Here is a 20,717-nt window from a genome sequence, read left to right as displayed (position 1 = left end):
ACCCAGGTGCCCTGGGTTTATTATTTAAAAAAAAAATTTATTCATTTATTTGAGAGAGAGAGAGAGACAGAGCTGGGGGGCGGGTGCAGAGGGAGAGGGAGAGAGAGAATCTCCAGCAGACTCTCTGCTGAGCATAGAGCCTGACTGGGGCTCAACACCATGACCCTGAGATCATGACCTGAGCCAAAATCAAGAGTTGGATGCTCAATGGACTGAGCCACCCAGGCACCCCAATTTTTTAAAAAGTAGGCTCCATGCCCAACATGGGGCTTGAACTCATGACCCATGTTCTCCTGACTCAGCCAGGCAGGTGCCATAAGGGATTATTAATTTTTAAAGATTTTATTTATTCATTTGACAGAGAGAGAGAGAGAGAGAGAGAGCGAGCACAAGCAGGGGGAACGGCAGAGGGAGAGGGAGAAGCAGGCTCCTCACTGAGCAGGGAGCCCAGCCTGACTCAGGGCTCAACCTCAGGACTCCGGGATTATGACCTGAGCCAAAGGCAAATGCTTAACCAACTGAGCCACCCAGGTGCCCTGGGATTATTAATTTTTAAAGTGTGATATTGATGTGTTTCATTGAAGACTGTCTCTTAGAGAGATACAAACAAACCCATTTACAGATGAAATGATACCATGTCTGAGATTTGCTTTAAAATAATCCAGAAAAGGGGGGGAGGAGCGCCTGGGTGGCTCAGATGATTGAATATCTGACTCTTGGGATCCCTGGGTGGCGCAGCGGTTTGGCGCCTGCCTTTGGCCCGGGGCGCGATCCTGGAGGCCTGGGATCGAATCCCACGTCGGGCTCCCTGCATGGAGCCTGCTTCTCCCTCTGCCTATGTCTCTGCCTCTCTGTCTCTCTCTGTGTAACTATCATGAATAAATAAATAAAATCTTTAAAAAAAAAAAAAAAAAAAAAAAGAATATCTGACTCTTGATCTCAGAGTCATGAGTTCAAGCCCCAAGTTGGGCTCCATGCTGGGTATGGATCCTACTTAAAAAAAAATTAAAGAAAAATACAATCTTAAAGAACAAATAAAATAATCCAGAAGGGAGGATAGTGTGGGGAGACAAAGATAAATCCAAATTGGCCATATTTGTTGAAGCTGGGTCATAGATACATCAGGATTCATTATGTCATTTTCTCTTTCTTCTTTTGAGTGTGTTTGAAAATGTCTATGATTGGGTGCCTGGTGGCTGAGTAGTTGAGCATCTGCCTTTGGCTCAAGTCATGATCCTGGGTTCAAGTCCCACATCAGGCTCCCTGAAGGAAGCCTGCTTCTCCCTCTGCCTGTGTCTCTGTGTCTCTGTGTCTCTGTCTCTCATGAATAAATAAAATCTTAAAAAAAAAAAGAAGGAAAACGTCTATGATCAAAAAAGAAATAAGAAAAAATAATGCCCCTCTCTCACACCCTATTTTTTTTTAAATAAATTTATTTTTTATTGGTGTTCAATTTCCCAGCATACAGAATAACACCCAGTGCTCATCCCGTCAAGTGCCCCCCTCAGTGCCCATCACCCATTCACCCCCACCCCCCCTCCTCCCCTTCCACCACCCCTAGTTCGTTTCCCAGAGTTAGGAGTCTTTATGTTCCGTTTCCCTTTCTGATATTTCCCACTCATTTCTTCTCCCTTCCCTTTATTCCCTTTCACTATTATTTATATTCCCCAAATGAATGAGAACATATAATGTTTGTCCTTCTCTGATTGACTCATTTCACTCAGCATAATACCCTCCAGGTCCATCCACCTCGAAGCAAACGCTGGTTATTTGTCATTTCTAATGGCTGAGGAATATTCCATTGTATACATAAACCACATCTTCTTGATCCATTCATCTTTCGGTGGACACCGAGGCTCCTTCCACAGTTTGGCTATTGCGGACATTGCTGCTAGAAACATTGGGGTGCAGGTGTCCCAGCGTTTCATTGCATCTGAATCTTTGGGGTAAATCCCCAGCAGTGCAATTGCTGGCTCATAGGGCAGGTCTATTTTTAACTCTTTGAGGAACCTCCACACAGTTTTCCAGAGTGGCTGCACCAGTTCACATTCCCACTAACGGTGCAAGAGGGTTCCCCTTTCTCCGCATCCTCTCCCACATTTGTGGTTTCCTGCCTTGTTAATTTTCCCCATTCTCACTGGTGTGAGGTGGTATCTCATTGTGGTTTGGATTTGTATTTCCCTGATGGCAAGGGATGTGGAACATTTTCTCATGTGCTTGTTGGCCATGTCCATGTCTTCCTCTGTCACACCCTATTTTTCTTCCAGGTGCTCATCCTGGCTGCATATATGGAGAACCTCCTCATTTGCTGTCCATCTTGCCCAGAATGGCCCTTGGTTCTCTTGTCCACGTCTGTGTCCCGAGCACCTGGAACTGTGGCACGTGCCTCTCACCCAGCTCACAGCCTGGGCCGGGGCTGCAGGGTCTCTTGAGCCTCAGCTTTGAACCACTGTACATGTGCAGTTGTCTCAACCCCCGTTGTGACTTTGGTGACACTGTGGGTGAGTGTCTCAGAGGCAAACTGCTCACCCAGGAAGATGTGGGTGCCATGGGCAAGAGGACTCACTTTAGGCCGGGAGGGGTGTGGGGGAAGGGCAGGTTCTGGGTTAGGAGTAGCTCCCCATGCCCTCTCCCTAGAGCAGTCCAAGCTCACATGGACATTGTTGTACCAGGCCTTGAGATTCTTGTGCCATCTTGGTTTGAGCAAGGACTATAGATAACACCCTTAATGATGTATTTTTTTGAGGTCTGGTCATTTTTCTGTGATTACATTGTAGCCACCAAAGAAAAATACTCCCTAACATCCTGGGCCAGGTGGTCTGGTCTGTTCCCTTATCTCTTGTTCACTCTGGCTATGCGCTTTTGCCTGCCAGGACTAGTGTCAGAGCTTACTCAGGGGTCCCCTACTTTTCCCTGCCTATACCTTAACCCTTTCCTTACTCACTAGGACCTGGGGGGGGGTGCTCTGGAAATTGGCATGGTGAGGTCACAGGGAATCATCATCTGAGGGGAGCAAAGGAGGTGCTGAGCGTTTGTCATAGTTGAAGACCTTCCCCACTCCCACCTGACTCCATTTCTGCCTCACACCCTGAACCTACCACAAGTTCCCAGGCTCTCAAGGGAAGAGGTATCAGTCCTGAAGCAGAAACAGGCCATGCAGTGTGGGAGACAAGAGCTCTGGGGTCAGACAGATCCAGGCTCAGGCTGGCTCTGCTCCCTCACCAGCTCTGGAGTGGCAGGCAAGTCACCTTGTTCGTCTTGCTGTGGGTGATCCCTCACCTGTATAATGGGCACAATGTGGGGTGACCCACAGTGGGGACACAGCGGGTGTCCTGCCTGCACTCTGTAGTTTCTGCCTGTCCGCCGGGGGCCTTCATTCATGTCTGTGGAATCTGAGCCCTGAAGAGTAATTGCCCTGGCCCCTGGCTCCCTTGCTGCTCCTGCTTCCTCAGGCCACCCAGAGAGTGGGGTCTGAGGAAATCCGAGGCACTGAGATTGCTGTTAGACCAGAAGTCCTGCACTGCTTCCTCCTCTGAAGGCTGGTGTGTCCTTTGGGTGGAATGAGGCTGTTCCCTCTAGAGGGGAGAGGGACTGACAGGATCTGGTGTGAAGGCTCTGGGCCAATATCTGGTCCTGGGAGGGCTGGAAAACAGACACACCTTACCTGTTGCTATGCCTACAAAGCAGCAGCCCCTCCCTGCCCGTGCTGCCCATGGGGAGGTGAGATGGTGCCTCTTTCCCAACAGAGCCGGTGGGGTGACACTGAGAGGCTGCTGTCCCATCGGAGATGCTCTCCCACTCCAGCTCCCCATCCTTCTACCACCCCTTGGGGGTATGAGGACTTTACAGTCTCATTTGAACCACAGAACTACACAGCTGTGTGTGAGAGAGGCGGGGCGGGGTCAGATTGTAGGAGCAGCCTAGTCTGGACCAGACCAGCGACGTAGCTGGGGTGTCACATGGGGCCCAGCCAGTGTCTTCTCTTCCCAACCACACACTTACACACACCAGTTTCTCTTTGAGGAGGGAAGGGGCTGTTTCTTCCTTTGTCCTAGACCAGCTTTAACTACACAGCTGTTACTGGTATCCAGAAAGCTCTCCCCTACCTGGACCCTGAGGACGGCAACTGGGAACAGCAAGGGATGGCCCATTTTGGAAAGCAAAGGGAATTAGAGGCCAGGGTATCAAGAGTTGGGGGCGGGCACCCCCCATGGCCAAGTGGTTTAGTGCTGCCTGCAGACCGCGGCGTGATCCTGGAGACCTGGAATCGAGTCCCAGATCAGGCTCCCCGCATGGAGCCTGCTTCTCCCTCTGCCTGTGTCTCTGCCTCTCTCTCTCTCTCTCTCTCTCTGACTCTCTCTGTGTCTGTCATGAAAAAATAAACAAAATCTTAAAAAAAAAATACTTTGGCTTAAGTTATTTAAAAAAAAAAAGAGTTGGGGGCAGTGCACCCTCTTCTCCCACCCCTTCACTCAGCATTGTGATTGGGCCTCGGCATCCCATCTGGAGAAAGCTGCCACCACCAGCCCCGGGTCACTGCTAGTGTGTGAGCCTTCCTTGGCGTTTGGGTAAACGGTTGCAGCAGCATCTGGTCTGGAGTTGTCAGAGACAGGGGTGGAAGAGGAACTCCCCCACCAGAGCCACCAAGCTCTGAGTCACCAATGTTAGGAAACTTCTGTACTTCAGGTGAAATCATGTCCTCGGCTCTGCTCTTCATCTCTCCCTGGAAGCCCAGAGGTGCCCACTGGGAGCTCCAGCCACACGCACTCATACAGTCCCTAGGGTCCTGGCCAAGGCTGGGCGGACGGACTCCTGCCAACCAGAAATGTGAGGATGAAGTCACGGAACCACTGTGCCACCTGCAGCCACTGTGGCTGCCACCCCGTGAAGGGAGCCGCACACACTAGAGACCAGCTTGCCCTGGAAAATGTTGCATGGGAAGACACATCAAGAGAGCGCTTGACAACTGAGCACCTACTATGTGCTGGGCCCACGCAGGACCCTAGGGAAACAAAGTCAGGGCAGCCTAGTCCTTGCCCAAAAGGAGCTCACAGTCTAGTTAGCCAGCCATCAATCACGTCAACAGCAGCGAAGGTGCACTGAATGTCTCAATTTTACGGTGAGCTTCAGACATTTTCTCAACTAAACACCCAGCAACACAGCCACATCAACTGAAAAGCATGCTGGCATAAATGTAAACAGTCGTGATTGTGTGAAGGACAGAAAGACCTCACCTACAGTAACTCACATTCACGTTTCAAAGCCTGATTTTCAGCCTTATTCCTTCCTGCCTGTTAAGTGGGAGAGAAGTTTTACCAGTTTGCAGAAACAGTGGTGGAGATGCAGTGGAGGTCTGTGGCCCACCTGTCACGCACTGGTAAAGCCACCCGAGACACAAAGTGTTCTGAACCATATCTGTGCCTTCTTATCCCCTGTGACAAGGGCCCTACAGCTTTGCCCTCCTTCTCCCAAGCTTGTTAGGGAGAAAGGACCACATCCCGGGAAGCCACCACACAGAGACTACCCACCCCTGGCCCACATCTGGGTGACACCAGCTCAGAGCAGCACCCGCATGCTTGCAGTATGCTCATACCTAGATCCCTCCTGATCTCAAGACTAGCTTTCCGGTTAGTCTCAAAACCCAGCTAGCTCAGTGTCGTAGGTGAACTCTTCCTTCAGAGTGCTATCAAGGCCTCACCTCTGCCCTGATACGCAGTATTTATCAGGAGCAGGAAAGCAGTCCTGGTGCAGGGGGTGGACTGTCCTGATGCTCCACTTGCCTCTGGATTCTAAATATGACAGTGGGGTTTGGGGTCTGGCAGGGAGCTCCCCGTGTCCCTCTTCTATGCCCATATCACCAATGGGAGAGAAACAAGATTCCACATAGATTTGGCCTGTGATGTTGGTTTAGGAGGGTAAGGAATCTGGTGAAGAAACCCAGAGTGGGCCATCTCTTGGTCCAGGGAATGGGGAAACCAGGCAAAGGAGGGAGTTTTTAATCAAGCCAGGGAGAGGGTGGGCTAGAGTAAGGCACCACACGCCTGCCTCAACCATTTCACTTTAGAAGGTCAACAAGTAGGGTGTAATTAGCCCCTGTCCCCCACCGTGGGCTCTCTGGGACAAGGTTCACTAGGTGAGTCAGAAGGTACAAAACATTAAAGAGGAGGTGTTTTCTTTTCCCTCCCTCCCTCCCTTCCTTGGATTTATTTATTCATGAGACAGAGAGGCAGAGGGAGAAGCAAGTTCCCTGCAGGGAGCCTGATGCGGGATGGGACTTGATCCTGGGACTCCAGGATCATGACCTGAGCTGAAGGCAGATGCTCAACCGCTGAGCCACCCAGGCATCCCAAAGAATGTTTCTGACCCCATTTCAAGGGCTGGGAGAAGGGGTGCAGGGTCTCTCTGTGACTCGCGCCCAGTCAGCTCCACACCTCCATGGAGCCAATGAGGCCCTACCCTGGCCCTGCTCTGCCCTCCCACCCAGGACAAATTTCCAGCCCTCCTGCCCCTCAAGGTCACTCCAGGAGCCTGGAGATCCTGTTAGCAAACCCCTTCCCCCAATGATGACCCAGACAGAACTCTTAATAAAAAAAAATAATTTATTGTCAACAAAGGAGATATATACAACAGGAAAGTAAGTGAAAAGGAGGGAGTGAACAAAGCCCCCAGGTGGTCTGCTTGGGCCTCCTGCAGGGATGGAGCGGGAAGAGGTAATGGAGGCCTCCTGGTTTAGGAGCCTGAACAGGTGGGGGAGGAGAGGCGTCCCCCGAGGTAGTGGGACTCAGTTCAAACCCCATCGTGACCACCTCTTATGTAAGGCACTGTGCCAAGGGAGAATGGTGGGGGCTAAGAGGGGGGAAGGAAGGGGGACGGAGAGGTCTGGGTCAGCAAAAGGATTGGGGTAGGTGTTCTCCACAGGCCCAATGCCCTACCATACGACAGCCCTGAGGCCAGCCTTGCCCTTCCCAGGGCCTGGTCTTGTGCCTTGCCAGGGGTCAACATCTTCCAGTGCCCCCAAGTAACAACGGATGCTGCCCCCCATCCTCTCCTCCATCCTGCCTTGGCACCTGGTTTTACTCTCTCCATCAGGTGGCCAAGCTGGGCAGCTCTGAGTGATAAGCCAAAGGGGGACCTTGCCTCCTCCCTCCCTCCCTCCCCAGGAAAGCGAGAACCTACATGCCACTCCCTGCCTCTGGCTGCCCCCCCATGGTGGTGCTGGACTCTGACAGAACCACAGGCCAGTTGGGGGGGTCACCTCCTCCCACACTCTTGGTGCCCTGGGGGTGCTTGGACCAATCTTGCAGGAGGCTGACTGCTGGGGGCTCCTCCATCCGTACGCGGATAACCTGGAGATCCAGCGTCCCGCGAAGCCCCGGAGGGGGAGCTGGGCAGCGATGGGAGCAGAGAGCAAAAGTCAGGGCCCTTTGGACCCCCATCCCGAGAACGGCCCCTGAAGGCTTCTGCATTACCATTTCTAGCTCTTCCTTTCCACAGTCCAGGGCCTGGTATGAGGGGGAGCCCAAGGAACAGAGGAAAGCTCCACTCTTGGCTCATCCAAGGACCCCAACAAACCAAAAGATGAGATCCTTGCTTCTTAGGTAGAAGTCGGGCACACCCTGTTGGCTTCCTCCCCCATGTGTTTTGGTACACACATGCTCACTGCTGTATGCTCACCTCTTATGTAACTTCAGCTCACTCCACTTCATCTAAAACTCACTGGGCGCCCCAGCCTCTGTGGGCAGAGGTGGTGGGGGTGGGGAACACCCCAAAGAGAAGATGGCTCTGCCCACTACGGGGCTCACAAATGGATACAGAGGGAAAGGAGGGAAAACCTGATGGCCAGTCCTGGGTTAGAGTCCCAGCTCTGCTCTGCGAGCCCCACCAGGCCCTTCACCTCCCATCGGGACCCACCACATGGGGAGATCGGACGTTTACCATAACTGGGGAGGAGCTGCTCCAAATAAGCAAAGCCAGGACCCCAAGGAGGGGAGAGCAGACCCCCACAGTGACTGTGCAGCCATGAAAGCATCCCCTATCACATGGGAATGCACAAAAGTATTTTACATGGAAATCAGAACCAGACATGGTGACTGCAACTGTCCTGATGTCTGTTTTGGGAAGGATCTTTCACAGCAGGCCAGTACCTATGCAGTGGGTGGGATAGGGTAGAAGTGGGATCCTGGGGAGAACATCACTAGTCACCAGGAGAACTCTAGCTTCTTTTCTGGAGTGTAACAGGGATAGCAGTGACAGCGCCCAACTTGGTTTGCACTGGGGACCCTGTACCGTAGGAGAGGAGACCATAGCGGGCAAAGACCAGAGGCCAGGAGCCCACGGAGAGGACTGTTAAAGGAACCAGGCAAGAGATGGCTGGGACCAGGGCAGCCTCAGCGAGTGGGGGGGGGGGGGGGAGGAGGGGTGAGACAGGAAGATGAATTCTGAATGGATTTTGGAGGTGGGGCTAACAGGATACGCGGGAGGTTCATGTGGAGTCTGAGAAACAGAAGAGGATGACGCCAGGATTGAGCCTGAGCAAAGTGTAGAATGCAAGAGGGGAGAGGAGGCTGGGAAGAGGAAGGTGGCTGGGGGCGGGGGGCGGGGGGGTTCAGTGTGACAGATCTTACAATCACAGACCGGTCACATGGGCATCTGGAAGAGAGGCTGGAATCAGCAGATCCGGCTGGGAGCTGGGAGCAGGTGAACTTGGGGTGGATCGCTCTGGGAGTGAGGAAGGCCCTGCTGGTTGAGGTATCTGGTATCCGGTCACTCACTTAACCACTCACGCACCAGACACGCGGGCAGCACATGGATCGTCTGCCGGGTGCATCACAGGAAACGAAACAGACACATATCCTGACCTGAAACAGCTTACATTCAAAAAAAAGGAGGAAAGATAATCAGCAGATCCGACTCAGGGAGCCATGTGTGAAAGAGCAGAAGTGGAACAGCCAGTGAGGCTAGAGGAAAACCCAGAAGGTTGCCTGGGAAGCCCACAGATGGCAAGTGGCTCTGGGAAAGGCCGAGGGCTGGGGTCACTGTTTTGTCACATCGGGAAGGGCATGGACTGAGAATCGACCACTGGATTCTCATTTTAGACAAGTCAATGGTGACCTTGCTGGAAAAGCCACGTCAGCATGAGGCTGGAAGATGGGAACAGGGCTGAAGCGGCTCCCAGAGAGATGAGGGTTGGTTAGTGCAGAAAATAGTCCCCAGCCTTGCTGAAGAAGTTTGGCAACAAATGGGACAGTGGCTAGCGAGGGATGAGGAGGCAAGGGGGAAATCTCAGCTTGCATCGGCTGCCGGATGCAATCTACAGGAGAGGGAAAACCGGACGGTGGACAGAGAGCAGAGGACAGAGGAAATGGTGGCTAGCAAGGCAGACAGCTGGGGTCTAGTAAGAGGCCCAGGGGGCCAAGCTTTGCTAGCGGGGTTTAGCTCCAGCAGCAATGAGAAGGCAGAGGATGTGGCTTGGATGCTGCAGAGGAGAAGGACACAGGTGGAAATGCACACATGCTGTCGCTTACTAGGTGAGGGGCCCTGAGAGTGCCTTGCCTCCCCAAGGCTGTGTCCTCTTCCCCAAATACTGTGTATGGTGGTTGTGGGAATTTAAGGAGACAGACTACACAAAGATGTTAAGAGTTTGGCACATGGTAAGAGCTCATGAACTTCAGGACTTCTCAAAGCAACAGGATTAAGTACCAGTTCCTTCTGGTAGCATAGAGGGCAGAGGTGAGGGTGGGTGTGGAGGGGAGCCTCAGGAGAGTGAGGCCTGACTTGTGATGCCCTTCCAGAAAGCATGCATGATCAAAGCCCAGGGCCATGAAAGAGCAAGCCAGAAGAACCTATCAGCCCAGGGACAAGCTGAGCCCCATCTGCACTCCAAACCCAGGGCTGGCCCTCCTCCCTCCTGGGAAGCCCAAACCCCTCTGCTTCCCAAGCTCTGTTCCTCTCTCCTCTACATTTGTGCATGTGTGTGTCCACGAACACACCTTCTCCAGAGGGTAGGCCTGAGTCCTTTTCTCCTGTTTCTCATTAAGGCTTGTTTCTGCTCGGGGACTCTGAAAATGTTACCACCAAATGATGGTGAAGGCAGCCACTACCCACTATTTCAATAAATCTTTACTGAGAGCTTTCTTTGTGCCAGGTATGATACCAAGTACCGAGGATATAGCAGCGAATAGAACAAAGACCCTGTCCCTTGTGAAATTCACACATGCTCACACTCATGTGCACAGGTGCCCGCATGCATACACGTGCGCGCGCGCACACACACACACACACACACACACACCACACCTTTTCCTTGGTCCAGCCTGGAAACATACTGGACCTGGCCGAGGTATCTTAAAAGCCAGGTCTCTAGATCTTACTCAAATCAAATACTAGCAAGACAAAGAGGGCTTTTCCTTACAATTTGTGAGTGGGGTCCTCAAGGCTTCCCTTCTCTCTGGCTTGGACACTTCCCCTCCCTCTTCCTGCAAAGCCCTTTCCTCCCAGAAAGTCTCCTCTGCTTCACACTGTGATCCATCAGCTCAGCTGACCTCACCGTAGTGACCTCACCAATTTCTAAATCCTTGACTTTTAAACCTTTTTAAACTGATAGAATTAGAATCTTTACTCAAAATCTTTTAAGAACTTCAATACAAAAAGCAACTCAACATGAAGATATTCTGGTTGAAGCCTCACAGGGTTTTGAGAAATCTGCCCAAGCTTTGGGATCCCCAAACAGTCTGTGGCCACCGCTCTGGAAGCCTTTGCTCCGCACAGAACTACAGTGGCTGCGTCACTCCTCCAACCTGTACCTTCAAACAGACAGTAAATTTCTTGGGGACAGAGAAACTCTGTCCTCACTCATGTTATTTTCCATAGTGCTCCCCTGAGGGCCCAGCCTGGCTACAGGCAAGAACACTTACACAGCGTCCACTGTGTGTTCCCGCCACCTCCAACCTCCCTAGATTCTGCCACCTGCTGAGAAAAACCCTCTCATGTCAATTATATTCATGTATCCCAAGGCCTCAGACTTTGCCCACGTACCCCAAAGGAATGTGAGGTCTCGGGGGATCCCTGGGTGGCGCAGCGGTTTGGCGCCTGCCTTTGGCCCAGGGCGCGATCCTGGAGACCCGGGATCGAATCCCACATCAGGCTCCCGGTGCATGGAGCCTGCTTCTCCCTCTGCTTGTGTCTCTGCCTCTCTCTCTCTCTGTGACTATCATGAATAAATAAATAAAATCTTTAAAAAAAAAAAAAAAAAAAAAAAAAAAAAAAAAAAGGAATGTGAGGTCTCAGGGACTCCCTTCTCAGCTACTCACCACTCCAGACAGGTGAATTGGGGCACAGGGTATCCCAGGTTTCAAAATGAAGGCTCCCTTTCGAGAATGAAACCAGAAGACCCATTAAACAGTGGAAGCAGTGAGCCATTTAAAGCAGTGATCCACCGAAGAGAACGAGGAAGCTCAGGGAATGCTCAAGTCCAAGCAGAGCACACAGTCTCGGGGAGGCAGGACTGGAATGTGGCTCAAGCTGAAACTTGAGACAGTTAAGACCGTGATCTACGTGAAGAGCTGACGCCTGCCTCAAGATGAGAAAAAACAGAGCCTATCTTGGTAAAATAGAATTCAGTGAAAAGTGCGTGTACACACATACAGGCACACGCTGAGCTTCGTGAGAGGTCTCAAGACACAAAACCAACTATTAACAGTGCTCACCACTGTTGAGTGAGGTGGGGTGGGCAAGAGAAGGGGCAGATTTGCTTTTTCTTCCTTTCTTTTTTTTTTTTTTTTTTTGCTTTTTCTTTGTACAAAAAGTCCACCTCCTTTTTGAGACCCCTGCTCTGGGGAGCCCCTGGTACCTCCCGTGCTAGCTTTCCCTGGGCTCTAACTCCGAATGCACTATTTCAGGCAGGCCACGACAAAGTGCTCTGTGTGTCACCTGGTCACTCCTTCAAGAGCCATTTCCTGGGCAGCACGGGTGGCTCAGCGGTTTAGCGCCGCCTTCAGCCCAGGGCCTGATCCTGGAGACCCAGGATCGGGATCGAGTCCCACATCGGGACTGCATGGAGCCTGCTTCTCCCTCTGCCTGTGTCTCTGCCTCTCTCTCTCTGTGTCTCTCATGAATAAATAAAATCTTAAAAAAAAAAAAAAAAAGCCATTTCCTGAGCCCGAGGCGCCTGGCATGGAGAGATGAAGAGGAATGAGGCTCAGCCTCTGCCCTCCCAAGGCATGTTCTGGTCTAATCTGAATCCAGCCACTGCCTGGCTATATGACTGTGTTGCTCAAAGATATCCACTCCCTAATCCCCAGGATCTCTGACTATGCTATCTTACGTGGCAAGGGAGAACTGAGGCAGTAGATGGAATTAATGTTGCTAACCAGCTGACTTCAAAATAGATTGTCCTGGATGATCTGGGTGGGCTCCACAGGATGACAGGGGTCCCAGGGGGGGAAGAGGGAGGCAGACAAGTCAGAACAAAGACGACATCCTCAGAAAGACTCTACTGGCCACTGCTGGCTTTGAAGACGGAAGGAGACCATAGCCAAGGAATGCTCGCTTCTAAGAAGCTGGGCAGGACAAGAAAATGGATTACCCCCCAGCGACCCCCTGCTGGAGCCTCTAGAAAAGAATAGGACCCTGCCGATTTTAGATGGATGAAACCCATTCTAGACCTCTGACTTCCAGAACTGAAAAGTAATAAAGTGTATTCTTGTAAGCCACTAAGATTTGTGGTAGTTTGTCATAGAAGCCACAGGAAACGAATACAAGGATCAAGGGAGGGAAGAACCAGCTGAGACTCCACCTTCCCACGCGGAAAACAGACTTTTCTAAGGGCCAGATGAACTACATAGAGAAGTTTCTTGAAATTGGTTGAACATGATACAAACGCAAGCACTTCATGCTATCATTCAAAAGTCACTGAGCTGCTCTCTACGGAGGTGCCTGCCGAGTTGACCAGGGGTCTGTTCTGTTCCAGTCCCACTCGGGCCCTGGCTCCACCAGGGCGAGCTAGGCACCTCAGGTTCCAGGAGGAATCAGCCATAAGTGTGCTGATGGGTGTCAGGCTCTGGGGAGTACTGGCTTAGCCCAACCTAACAACCAACTCCAGGACACTCCCCAGGAGCTAACAGAGCGGCTCAGCTTGCTGGCCAGTCCCCACCATTCTGGTCTGCCCGCCCTCGGCCCCGCGTCTCAGGGGCCCTGAGCAGTAACCACCTGTATCCCAGGCTCTGCTGCAGAGCAGCCTTGAGGAGGCCAGACCCCAGGGATGTAGCCTGGCTCTCTCCGACCCACCCTTGTCGTCCCCTCCCAGGAGCTCACCTGGAGAGGGGCTTTCTGGCTGGGGAAGGCCTCCTGCAGCAACCCCTTCTCTGGGTGAGTCCTTGCTGTCTGAGGCCCTGAGCTGTGTGTGAGAGAAGAGCTGGAGGACGAAGCCCGGGGGGAAGCTGCCGTCGGTGAAGTGACGGACCTCAGCAGGAGCAGCAAAAGTCTCCGTGGGTGAGTCAGGTGATGGGGGGTCTGGAAGGAAGGACAGGATAGAACAGAGTCTGTAAGGCTGTGCTGCCTATGGCCACTGAAGCCAGAGTCCAGAGGCCTGGACGGCCCCCCTGCCCTGGCGTGACTTTCCTCTTGGAGCACTGCGCCTGGAGCCCACGCCCGTCATGGGCCTCTCCCTCACCTGGGTCAGGGTCTGGGTCCAGGTCCAAGTTTTTGGTCATGGGTCTGCCTCTTTTCTTTCTGACCGGTTCTTCTCCAGGGGGCTCCTTCCATCTCTGACCACGGGGCTTCCTATTTCCTGCCTCTGAGGCAGGGGCAGCTACAGAATGAGAAGACCTTGTACCTTTGAAAGGGGCCACGCCTGGGCCCTGTAGCCTCTCGCCACACAGAACACAGAATGCGCACTCCCCTCTCCCCAGCTCAGCCGCAAGGGCTTCCCAAAAACTGACCAGGAAGCTCGAGGGGGCGGAGTCCCCTGGGCCGGCTCCTTTTCGGGAGAGATGGGTTGTCCTCAGAGTCGAGGAGAACAACGATCTCTGCTGGCATTTTGGCAGGGTCTGGGTCGGAGTCCGGGTCAGCTTCGACATCCTGGCCTGAGTCTGAAGAAGGCAAACACCCAGTGAGTTCCAAGTGCTCTGTGAGTCCGACTTTTCCCTTCATCCTCCACCCGACCCTCACTTCCAACTACCTGAGGTGGGCGAGGAAGGCTGCTCAGCTCTGATGTCTTGCAAAAGGGCCACTCCCTCACTCCAGGCCTCCAGGATGTTGCTTTTCTCTGAAGGGCTCAGGTCCAGGGTGTGAGGATGCTGCTCCAGGATATGCATGCGCGCCGTGTCGGCAGAGGGGGACCGGATTTCGGACCCACACACCATGCACAGTGCCCGCCCGCTGCCTCCGGGGCTGTTTCCCACAAGGAACTCCTGCTCCCAAGACACCTGCTGCTTGGGCTCCTCACAGCCATCGCTGCCTGCCTCCAGCAGGTTGGGCCTAGGCGGTGGGGTCTTCTCCTGCTGGGCCACTACAGAGGGAGACGTGCAGGAGGATGTTACCAGTAGAGGTACCCATGGCCTAGAATACTTACATGATTCCCCAAACTTGGTGGAGGGCTGGAGGGCGGAGGGAGGCACATTCTTACCCCAAGTCTCTCTCTCTCCTCTCCCCTGCAGCCCGCGAGGCACTAACCATACTAAACGCAACCTGTGTGCATCGGCATCCCACTATCTGTGTATCTGCTTTTTTTTTTTTTTTTAAAGATTTTATTTATTTATTCATGAAAGAGAGACAGAGAGAGGCAGAGACACAGGCAGAGGGAGAAGCAGGCTCCATGCAGGGAGCCTGACGTGGGACTCAATCCCGGGACTCCAGGGTCACGTCCCAGGACAAAGGCAGGCGCCAAACCACTGAGCCACCCAGGGATCCCCTGTATATCTCCTTTCAATCTGGCTCCAGACCACAGGGTTTCCAACAGGCTGTGTTCTTGCAGGTCTTCAGCTTTGGCACATTCATCTAGACCATTCTGATTGGTCTGACAAATTCCTACACTTCCTTTATGGCCTTGCTCACATTGTCACTCCTGGGAAGCCTTTGGGACCTCCCACCCCGACGGTTGATTATATCCACCTCTGACTTCCAGGCCATGCTGCATACTTTCTTGAGAACATCTGATTGTCTCACTGCCCCCACAGGGCCTGCCACCTAGGAGATGCTCCGGGAGCCTGCAGTCAGCAAAGAACAGGCATGCCTGTTTCTCCACCTGGCAAGGACCCTTCAGAAGGCTGCCACACCCCATCACAATCCCTCTCCCACCTCCCAGAGCATTTGCAGGGGTGATCTCATTCCCAAGGGTCTGCCTGGCATCTGTTCCCTGTGCACATGGGCCACAAGCTCTGGCAGGGCAGGAATTCTTTCCGGTTCAACAAAGGCAGCCTTGGACCCCCATTAGCCTGGCAGCTCCATGCTTCTGCAGCAGTCCCCTTGCTCTTTTGTAACCGCATCTCCTTCCCATCTGAGAAGATGGGATGAAGTAAAATATGAGGGGCCCTGACGTCTGGGAACCGTATGGATAAGTGGCATATGAAACGGGTCTGAGAAGTGGCCAGGACTCGGAAGATTCAGGTCCGAGGCTGGGCTGTTCCTGTGTCCCATGTGACCATGCACAGTAACCTTGACCTCTTGACTGCCATTGGGCTTTCTTTCCCACCACTGCTCGGAAACAACTCCCGTCAAGGTCACCAAAGCTAAACCTGGCTGTCAGTTCTTAAATTTCATCATTTGGCTCGTCACTTCTTCCATCTAGGTTTTTGTTACTTGGCTTCCAGGCACTGCCTCCTGTTGATTCATTCCTTTCTTCCCTGGGGCTCTCTTGCAGTTGCTGGTACTGGGTCCTCCTCACCTCTTTTCAGGTGCCTGCGCAGCTCTCTCATTTCTTTCAAGGAATAGCCTGAAGAACTATCTTTTTACCACAGCCCTCTTGCTTCCTGCAGAAAGCTGGACACCCCATTCCCCTTTACCCCTCATGTCCTGCTCCTCAGCCCACACCACCATCAGACCTAACGTGTGTTTTACTTGTGCACCATGCCTCCCCACTGCCCAGTGAGCTCCAGGACAGCAAGACTTTGGATCGTTCACACCTGGACCTCCAGCATCAAAAACAATGCCTGGCATGCAGTGGCATTCAGAAATCTTTGATGAGGGACTGACTCAATCTCCAACCTGCAGTCACTGGAGAGAGCTCCACAGTTCAGTTTTTTAGACCTCTCCTATCTAACTCCTTCCTCTGACAGGTGTTGTCCCGTTGCCTGGCGGCTGACAACTCCCGTATCTATACCACCAGCCGCTCTCCAGTGGCACTGAAATGCATGTGTCTGATGCCTATCTGGCCTTACAGCTTGGATGTGTCACAGGCATCTCAAACTCGCCCCATTCAAATCTTAACTCTCTGTCTTCATACGCTTGCATCCTAGTCGCCTGGTCTTGGGATGCTGGAGGCCTGTCCTTCTGGGTGCTCAGGTCAAAAGCCTTGAATTCATCCTTTTCTCCTCTAACCTCTTTCAAAAAGCTTCTGCTTCAGGACACTTACACTTGCTATTCTCTCTGCCTAAGATGCTTTCCCTCCAATCATCCACAAAGGTTCGTTCTCTCCCATCCTGGGAGTCTGGGCTCAACATTCACATTGGAAAAGAAGCCTTTCTGACTACTTGATATTCCAAATAAAACGCCTCCCAATCCATTTTCTCCTCCCTTTGCTCTGGTGTTCTCTGAACCACTTATCGGCACCTGACACCCTATGCACTGAATTACGTTTGTCTTTGGTCATTCATTTATACGTATATGTAGATGAGACGTTACATCTTTGTTCATAACCATTTGCATGTCCAGCCTAAAACTGCCTCGTTTATAATAGGTGCTACTAATAAAAACCTGTTGAATGAATTAACTTCTCCGGACTTCTGTTTCCCCACCGTAACAGTGGGGAATAGGGCCTCCCTTAAAGGGTTGTTGAAACAATTAATTCACGCAGCCTAGCATCCAGCACTCAGTAAATACTAGCACAAATACGGAAAAGAACCTCTGCTAGATCTAAAGCTCTGACAAGGGCAGCAGCTTTCATTTCCTCGACTTGTTTTAAAACCCTGCAGATTCCAAAAAGGCTGAGAGGCAGTGCACGGAGATAGCGTGTTCCGCGGGGATTAAATAAATGGCCTTGCTCTCTCTTTTGGGTACAATCCCCTTTATGGGAAGAGGTATCTTAAAATAAACACACGTTCGCATTTCTACGAAAAAGATTTTTTTTGGCATTTTCGCCAGTATTAAGTTTTCCGTTTAGACGGCCCTTTGTTTTCTAATGGTCTGCAAGATCCTGCGGACTAAAGAAATTGGTAAAGGGGGAGGGGAAAGCAAGTGTTCCCAGACCGTTCCTGCTATCCCCTCCTGAGGCCAAGCCCCTTCCTGCGTGGCAGAGGGTACCCCTGGCAAGCGCTGTATCCCATTCACCCCTGAAGCGCTAGAATCTGACACCTGTGGCTTACTCAAGTGTTAGGCAGGAGATGCAAAGAGGGGTTGGGGGACAGGAAGGCTTTCCGTGCGGAGGGCCCTGAAAATCCTCCCCTCGGCGGGCGGCATCCTCCAGCTCCCTCCGGACAGCAGGCCGCCGCGCCCAGCCTCGGGCCTGGAGGCCTCGCTGCCCCTCGGCCTGGACCGCAGCCCGGCCCCCGCCTCCGCGGGGCGGGAGGCCGCGGCCGCCGGTGCGGGGCCCGGGCGAGGGGGCGCTCGGGCACCGGAAGATCCGGAGCGCGCGGGGCGTGGATCGAAGGCTCCAGACCCCGGACCGGGGCGGGGGAGGGGGAATTCGGGGAGGCCCCAGATTCCAGACCCCGGAGGGGGCGGAGCCAGAGCGGGGGAGGGGGCGCCCGGGTCCCAGGCCGGAGGGGGAGGGGGCGCGCGGGCCGCGCCGTGACGCGGAAGTGGGGTCCCCTCCAGCCTCACCTCTGAGCATCGGCTCGGGCCGTGGAATCACGGCCACCACCACGGCCTCTTCCTCGTCCTCCCCTTCCTCGCATTTGAGCGTCACCTCGAAGCAGTCGAGCGCGGCGCCCTCGGCCTTCAGGGCCATGATGCGGCCGAGGCGGGGGGCGGGGGGGGACGCGGTGACCGGACGCGGGAGGCCGGGCGCGCCGCCAGGGGCCCCCTCCCCGCCGCCCGCCGCCCGCCGCTCACCGCCCGGCCTGCGAGGGCGCGACCGGGCCTCCCCGAGACCGAGCGCGTCGGGACCCCGGGCGGGGAGGGCTCAATCCGGGGCCCCAGGCCCCCGCCGCTCCCTTTTATGGAGGCTCATTGTCGGCGCCCGCCCGGCCGGCCCGCCGCGGGCCCGCCCCCGACCCCGCGCGGCCAATCGCACGTGGCCCCGCCCCGGGCACGCGGCTCCGTTACCTCCCCGGGACCCGCAGGGCGGCGGGGGCGGCGGGGCGCTGCCGGCCGGGAGAGGCCCGAGACCCCGCGCTGGGGGCCCCTCCCCGGGCTGCCCCCCGGCCCCCGGCCCCCGGCCCCCGGCCCCCGGCCCCCGGCCCCCGGGCGCGCGTCGAGAGCGCTCGCGGGGCCCCGGGGGCGCTGCGGTCGCTGGTGCCTTCCCCGAACGAGCCTGCCCCCGCCGGGAGATGCCCAGGCGGGAAAAGCAGCGGCGGGGCGGTGAGCAGGGCCGCGGCCCGGGCGGGGGACGGGACCCCGATGGCTCGCGGGCGCCGTGACCTTGGGCTCGCCCTCTGTTTTCTTAGACGACCTCATCCTTTCTCCGAAAACGCCGCGGAGCCTCCCGGACGAGGGGGGCGACGGTGGAAGAGCCAAGTGGAGGGTGGGCGCGCGCACCGCGCCGGAGGGTTTGGATCGCCTTTTTTTTGTTTGTTTTGTTTTTTTTGTTTTTTAACGTGAGTCTAGAAATGTGGAGCCTCCTCAAGGTCACACGAATCCCTGAGAGCCCCGAGACCAGGGTCCAGTGGCCGTGACACGCGGCTGCATCATAATCCCGCTCGGTGCAACCTGGGTGAGCTCTTCTCTCTGTGACGTAGAATGGGCATCTCTGCTGTAGAAACTCTCCTGAGATTTGGGTGGGGAAAATGTCTGACGCTGGAAATCCGTCTTAAAATGCCACCGCGTCCGACCAGACTCAGTAGGAATTCAGAATAACGTGTGGAGTAGGTTGGAGGTTGGAGGGCAGATACGAACCGGTATTATCAGGACGACCATAGGTCTTTAAGGGAAGAATTTTGTTACTTTCAAGAGTATCCAGGACTTTAAAGATTTTTCAAATAAAGGTGTTAACCAAGCTGGTTTAAGTCATTTCTACCTCATGATCACCTAGTAACTTTTGCAGGGATCCCTTCGTTGACCTGCTCCCCTCTGCATTGCCCTGCGCGGGGCCGATCCCCAGGCTCCCAGGACTGGGGCCTTCAGGTCTGGGTTAGGCCATTGGGAGCCAGTGGCAGGAGACTGGAAAATCGAAGGGAGGATAAAGCCAGTGTGTTTCTTCTCTTTCTGTCGCTTGCTCAGGTTTGGGCAGGTCTCCAGCTGTAGATAAAGCTCCTCTGTGGCTCTAGCTCTTACTGGATAGGCTGCCATGGTTCCAACTTTTGGAGGAGGATCTTCACTTCCAGGCTACATTAATTCCATCTCCTCCATTTGTCCCTCCAGTTTAGAAGTGATGGGAGTGTCCTGTCATTGCTAATCTCTGGGTTACCTCTCTATCCCCTGTTGGACTACTCAGCCCTGTCACTGGTGTCACCAATTCCCTGCATTAAATTCTTTGTTTTACCTACTTAGAGTAATTCCTATTGCCCCCATTGGACTCCGAGTAATACACTCAATACTATACTAAGGCACTTTGTCCTCACAAGCCTTTCTTCCTTTTTTTTTTTTTTTTTTTCCAAGATTTTATTTATTCATGAGAGACACAGGCAGGGACATGGGCAGAAGGAGAAGCAGGCTCCCTCCGGGAAGCCTGATGTGGGACCGATCTCAGGACTCTGGGATCATGACCTGAGCCAAAGGTAGACACTCAACCACTGAGCCACCCTGGTGCCTCTGTCTTCATAAGTCTTATGTAGTAGACTGTATTGTTCCCATTTAACAAAGTAGGAAGTTGAAGCTTAAAGGGTAAATTACTTGCCCAAGGTAAAACAGCAAGAATCCTTTTTCATCAAATCTAAAATGAGTGTTTTCTCTACATTTTAACATCCTTAGTATGGGCATGCTTTCTATAATGGACATCACTGTGAAGTTTTAGGAATATCAAGACAAAAAAAAAAAGGAATATCAAGACAGTTTAAGATCGCTCTTTTTTTTTTTTTTTAAGATCGCTCTTTTGATATTCATATGGTGATGTTACCAGCAGAAATAAATCATGCTCAGAATGCGACATAGGCAAGGCCACTTGGTGACCACAAAGATGACTCTAAGCGATTGCTGCTCCTTTACCATAGATCACTCCAGCTCTGCTTGCATCTTCCTGTATCCTAGATGAACGTTTTAAAGATACCTAGTTTCTAAGTTGTCCCTGCTTTTTGGCAGCGTTCAATCCAGAACTGGTCCCTCACTTCCTTAATCCCTCCACAGAACCTTGGAGTGCAAGCCTGAATTTAGAGACTCACGTGAGGGCTTCCCTCGGGTACCTTTACCTTTATAGCAACAAGTTAAATAAACCTAACTTTCTTTTACAGCAGCTGTGTTCCTGGTGGTCT

General features: G+C 53.3%; 1 protein-coding gene across 7 annotated transcripts; it reads right to left on the bottom strand.

Moving 5' to 3' along the window:
• Positions 1–1,558: 1,558 nt before the first annotated feature.
• Positions 1,559–18,267, bottom strand: SPINDOC (spindlin interactor and repressor of chromatin binding). Of its 7 annotated transcripts, XM_072789617.1 has the most exons (7): positions 17,974–18,204; positions 14,424–14,506; positions 14,177–14,294; positions 13,938–14,087; positions 13,670–13,807; positions 13,312–13,509; positions 6,582–7,384 (listed from the first exon to the last, which is right to left on the bottom strand). In XM_072789617.1, exons 1-7 carry the CDS (start codon positions 18,098–18,100, stop codon positions 7,173–7,175), a joined length of 1,026 nt encoding a protein of 341 aa, XP_072645718.1. In that variant the 5' UTR covers positions 18,101–18,204; the 3' UTR covers positions 6,582–7,172. The 7 variants fall into 7 exon arrangements, with proteins under 7 accessions (XP_072645716.1, XP_072645718.1, XP_072645719.1 ...); XM_072789615.1 differs by lacking the exon at positions 6,582–7,384 and adding an exon at positions 1,559–3,642 and having other exon boundaries at positions 14,177–14,506; positions 17,974–18,267; XM_072789618.1 differs by having other exon boundaries at positions 6,582–8,867; positions 14,177–14,506; positions 17,974–18,220.
• Between the last annotated feature and the right edge of the window lie 2,450 nt (positions 18,268–20,717).

This window comes from Canis lupus, chromosome 21 (genome assembly GCF_048164855.1).
Source record: "Canis lupus baileyi chromosome 21, mCanLup2.hap1, whole genome shotgun sequence".
Classification (NCBI taxonomy): Eukaryota; Metazoa; Chordata; class Mammalia; order Carnivora; family Canidae; genus Canis; species Canis lupus.
This window is presented reverse-complemented; position numbering and strand designations above follow the sequence as displayed.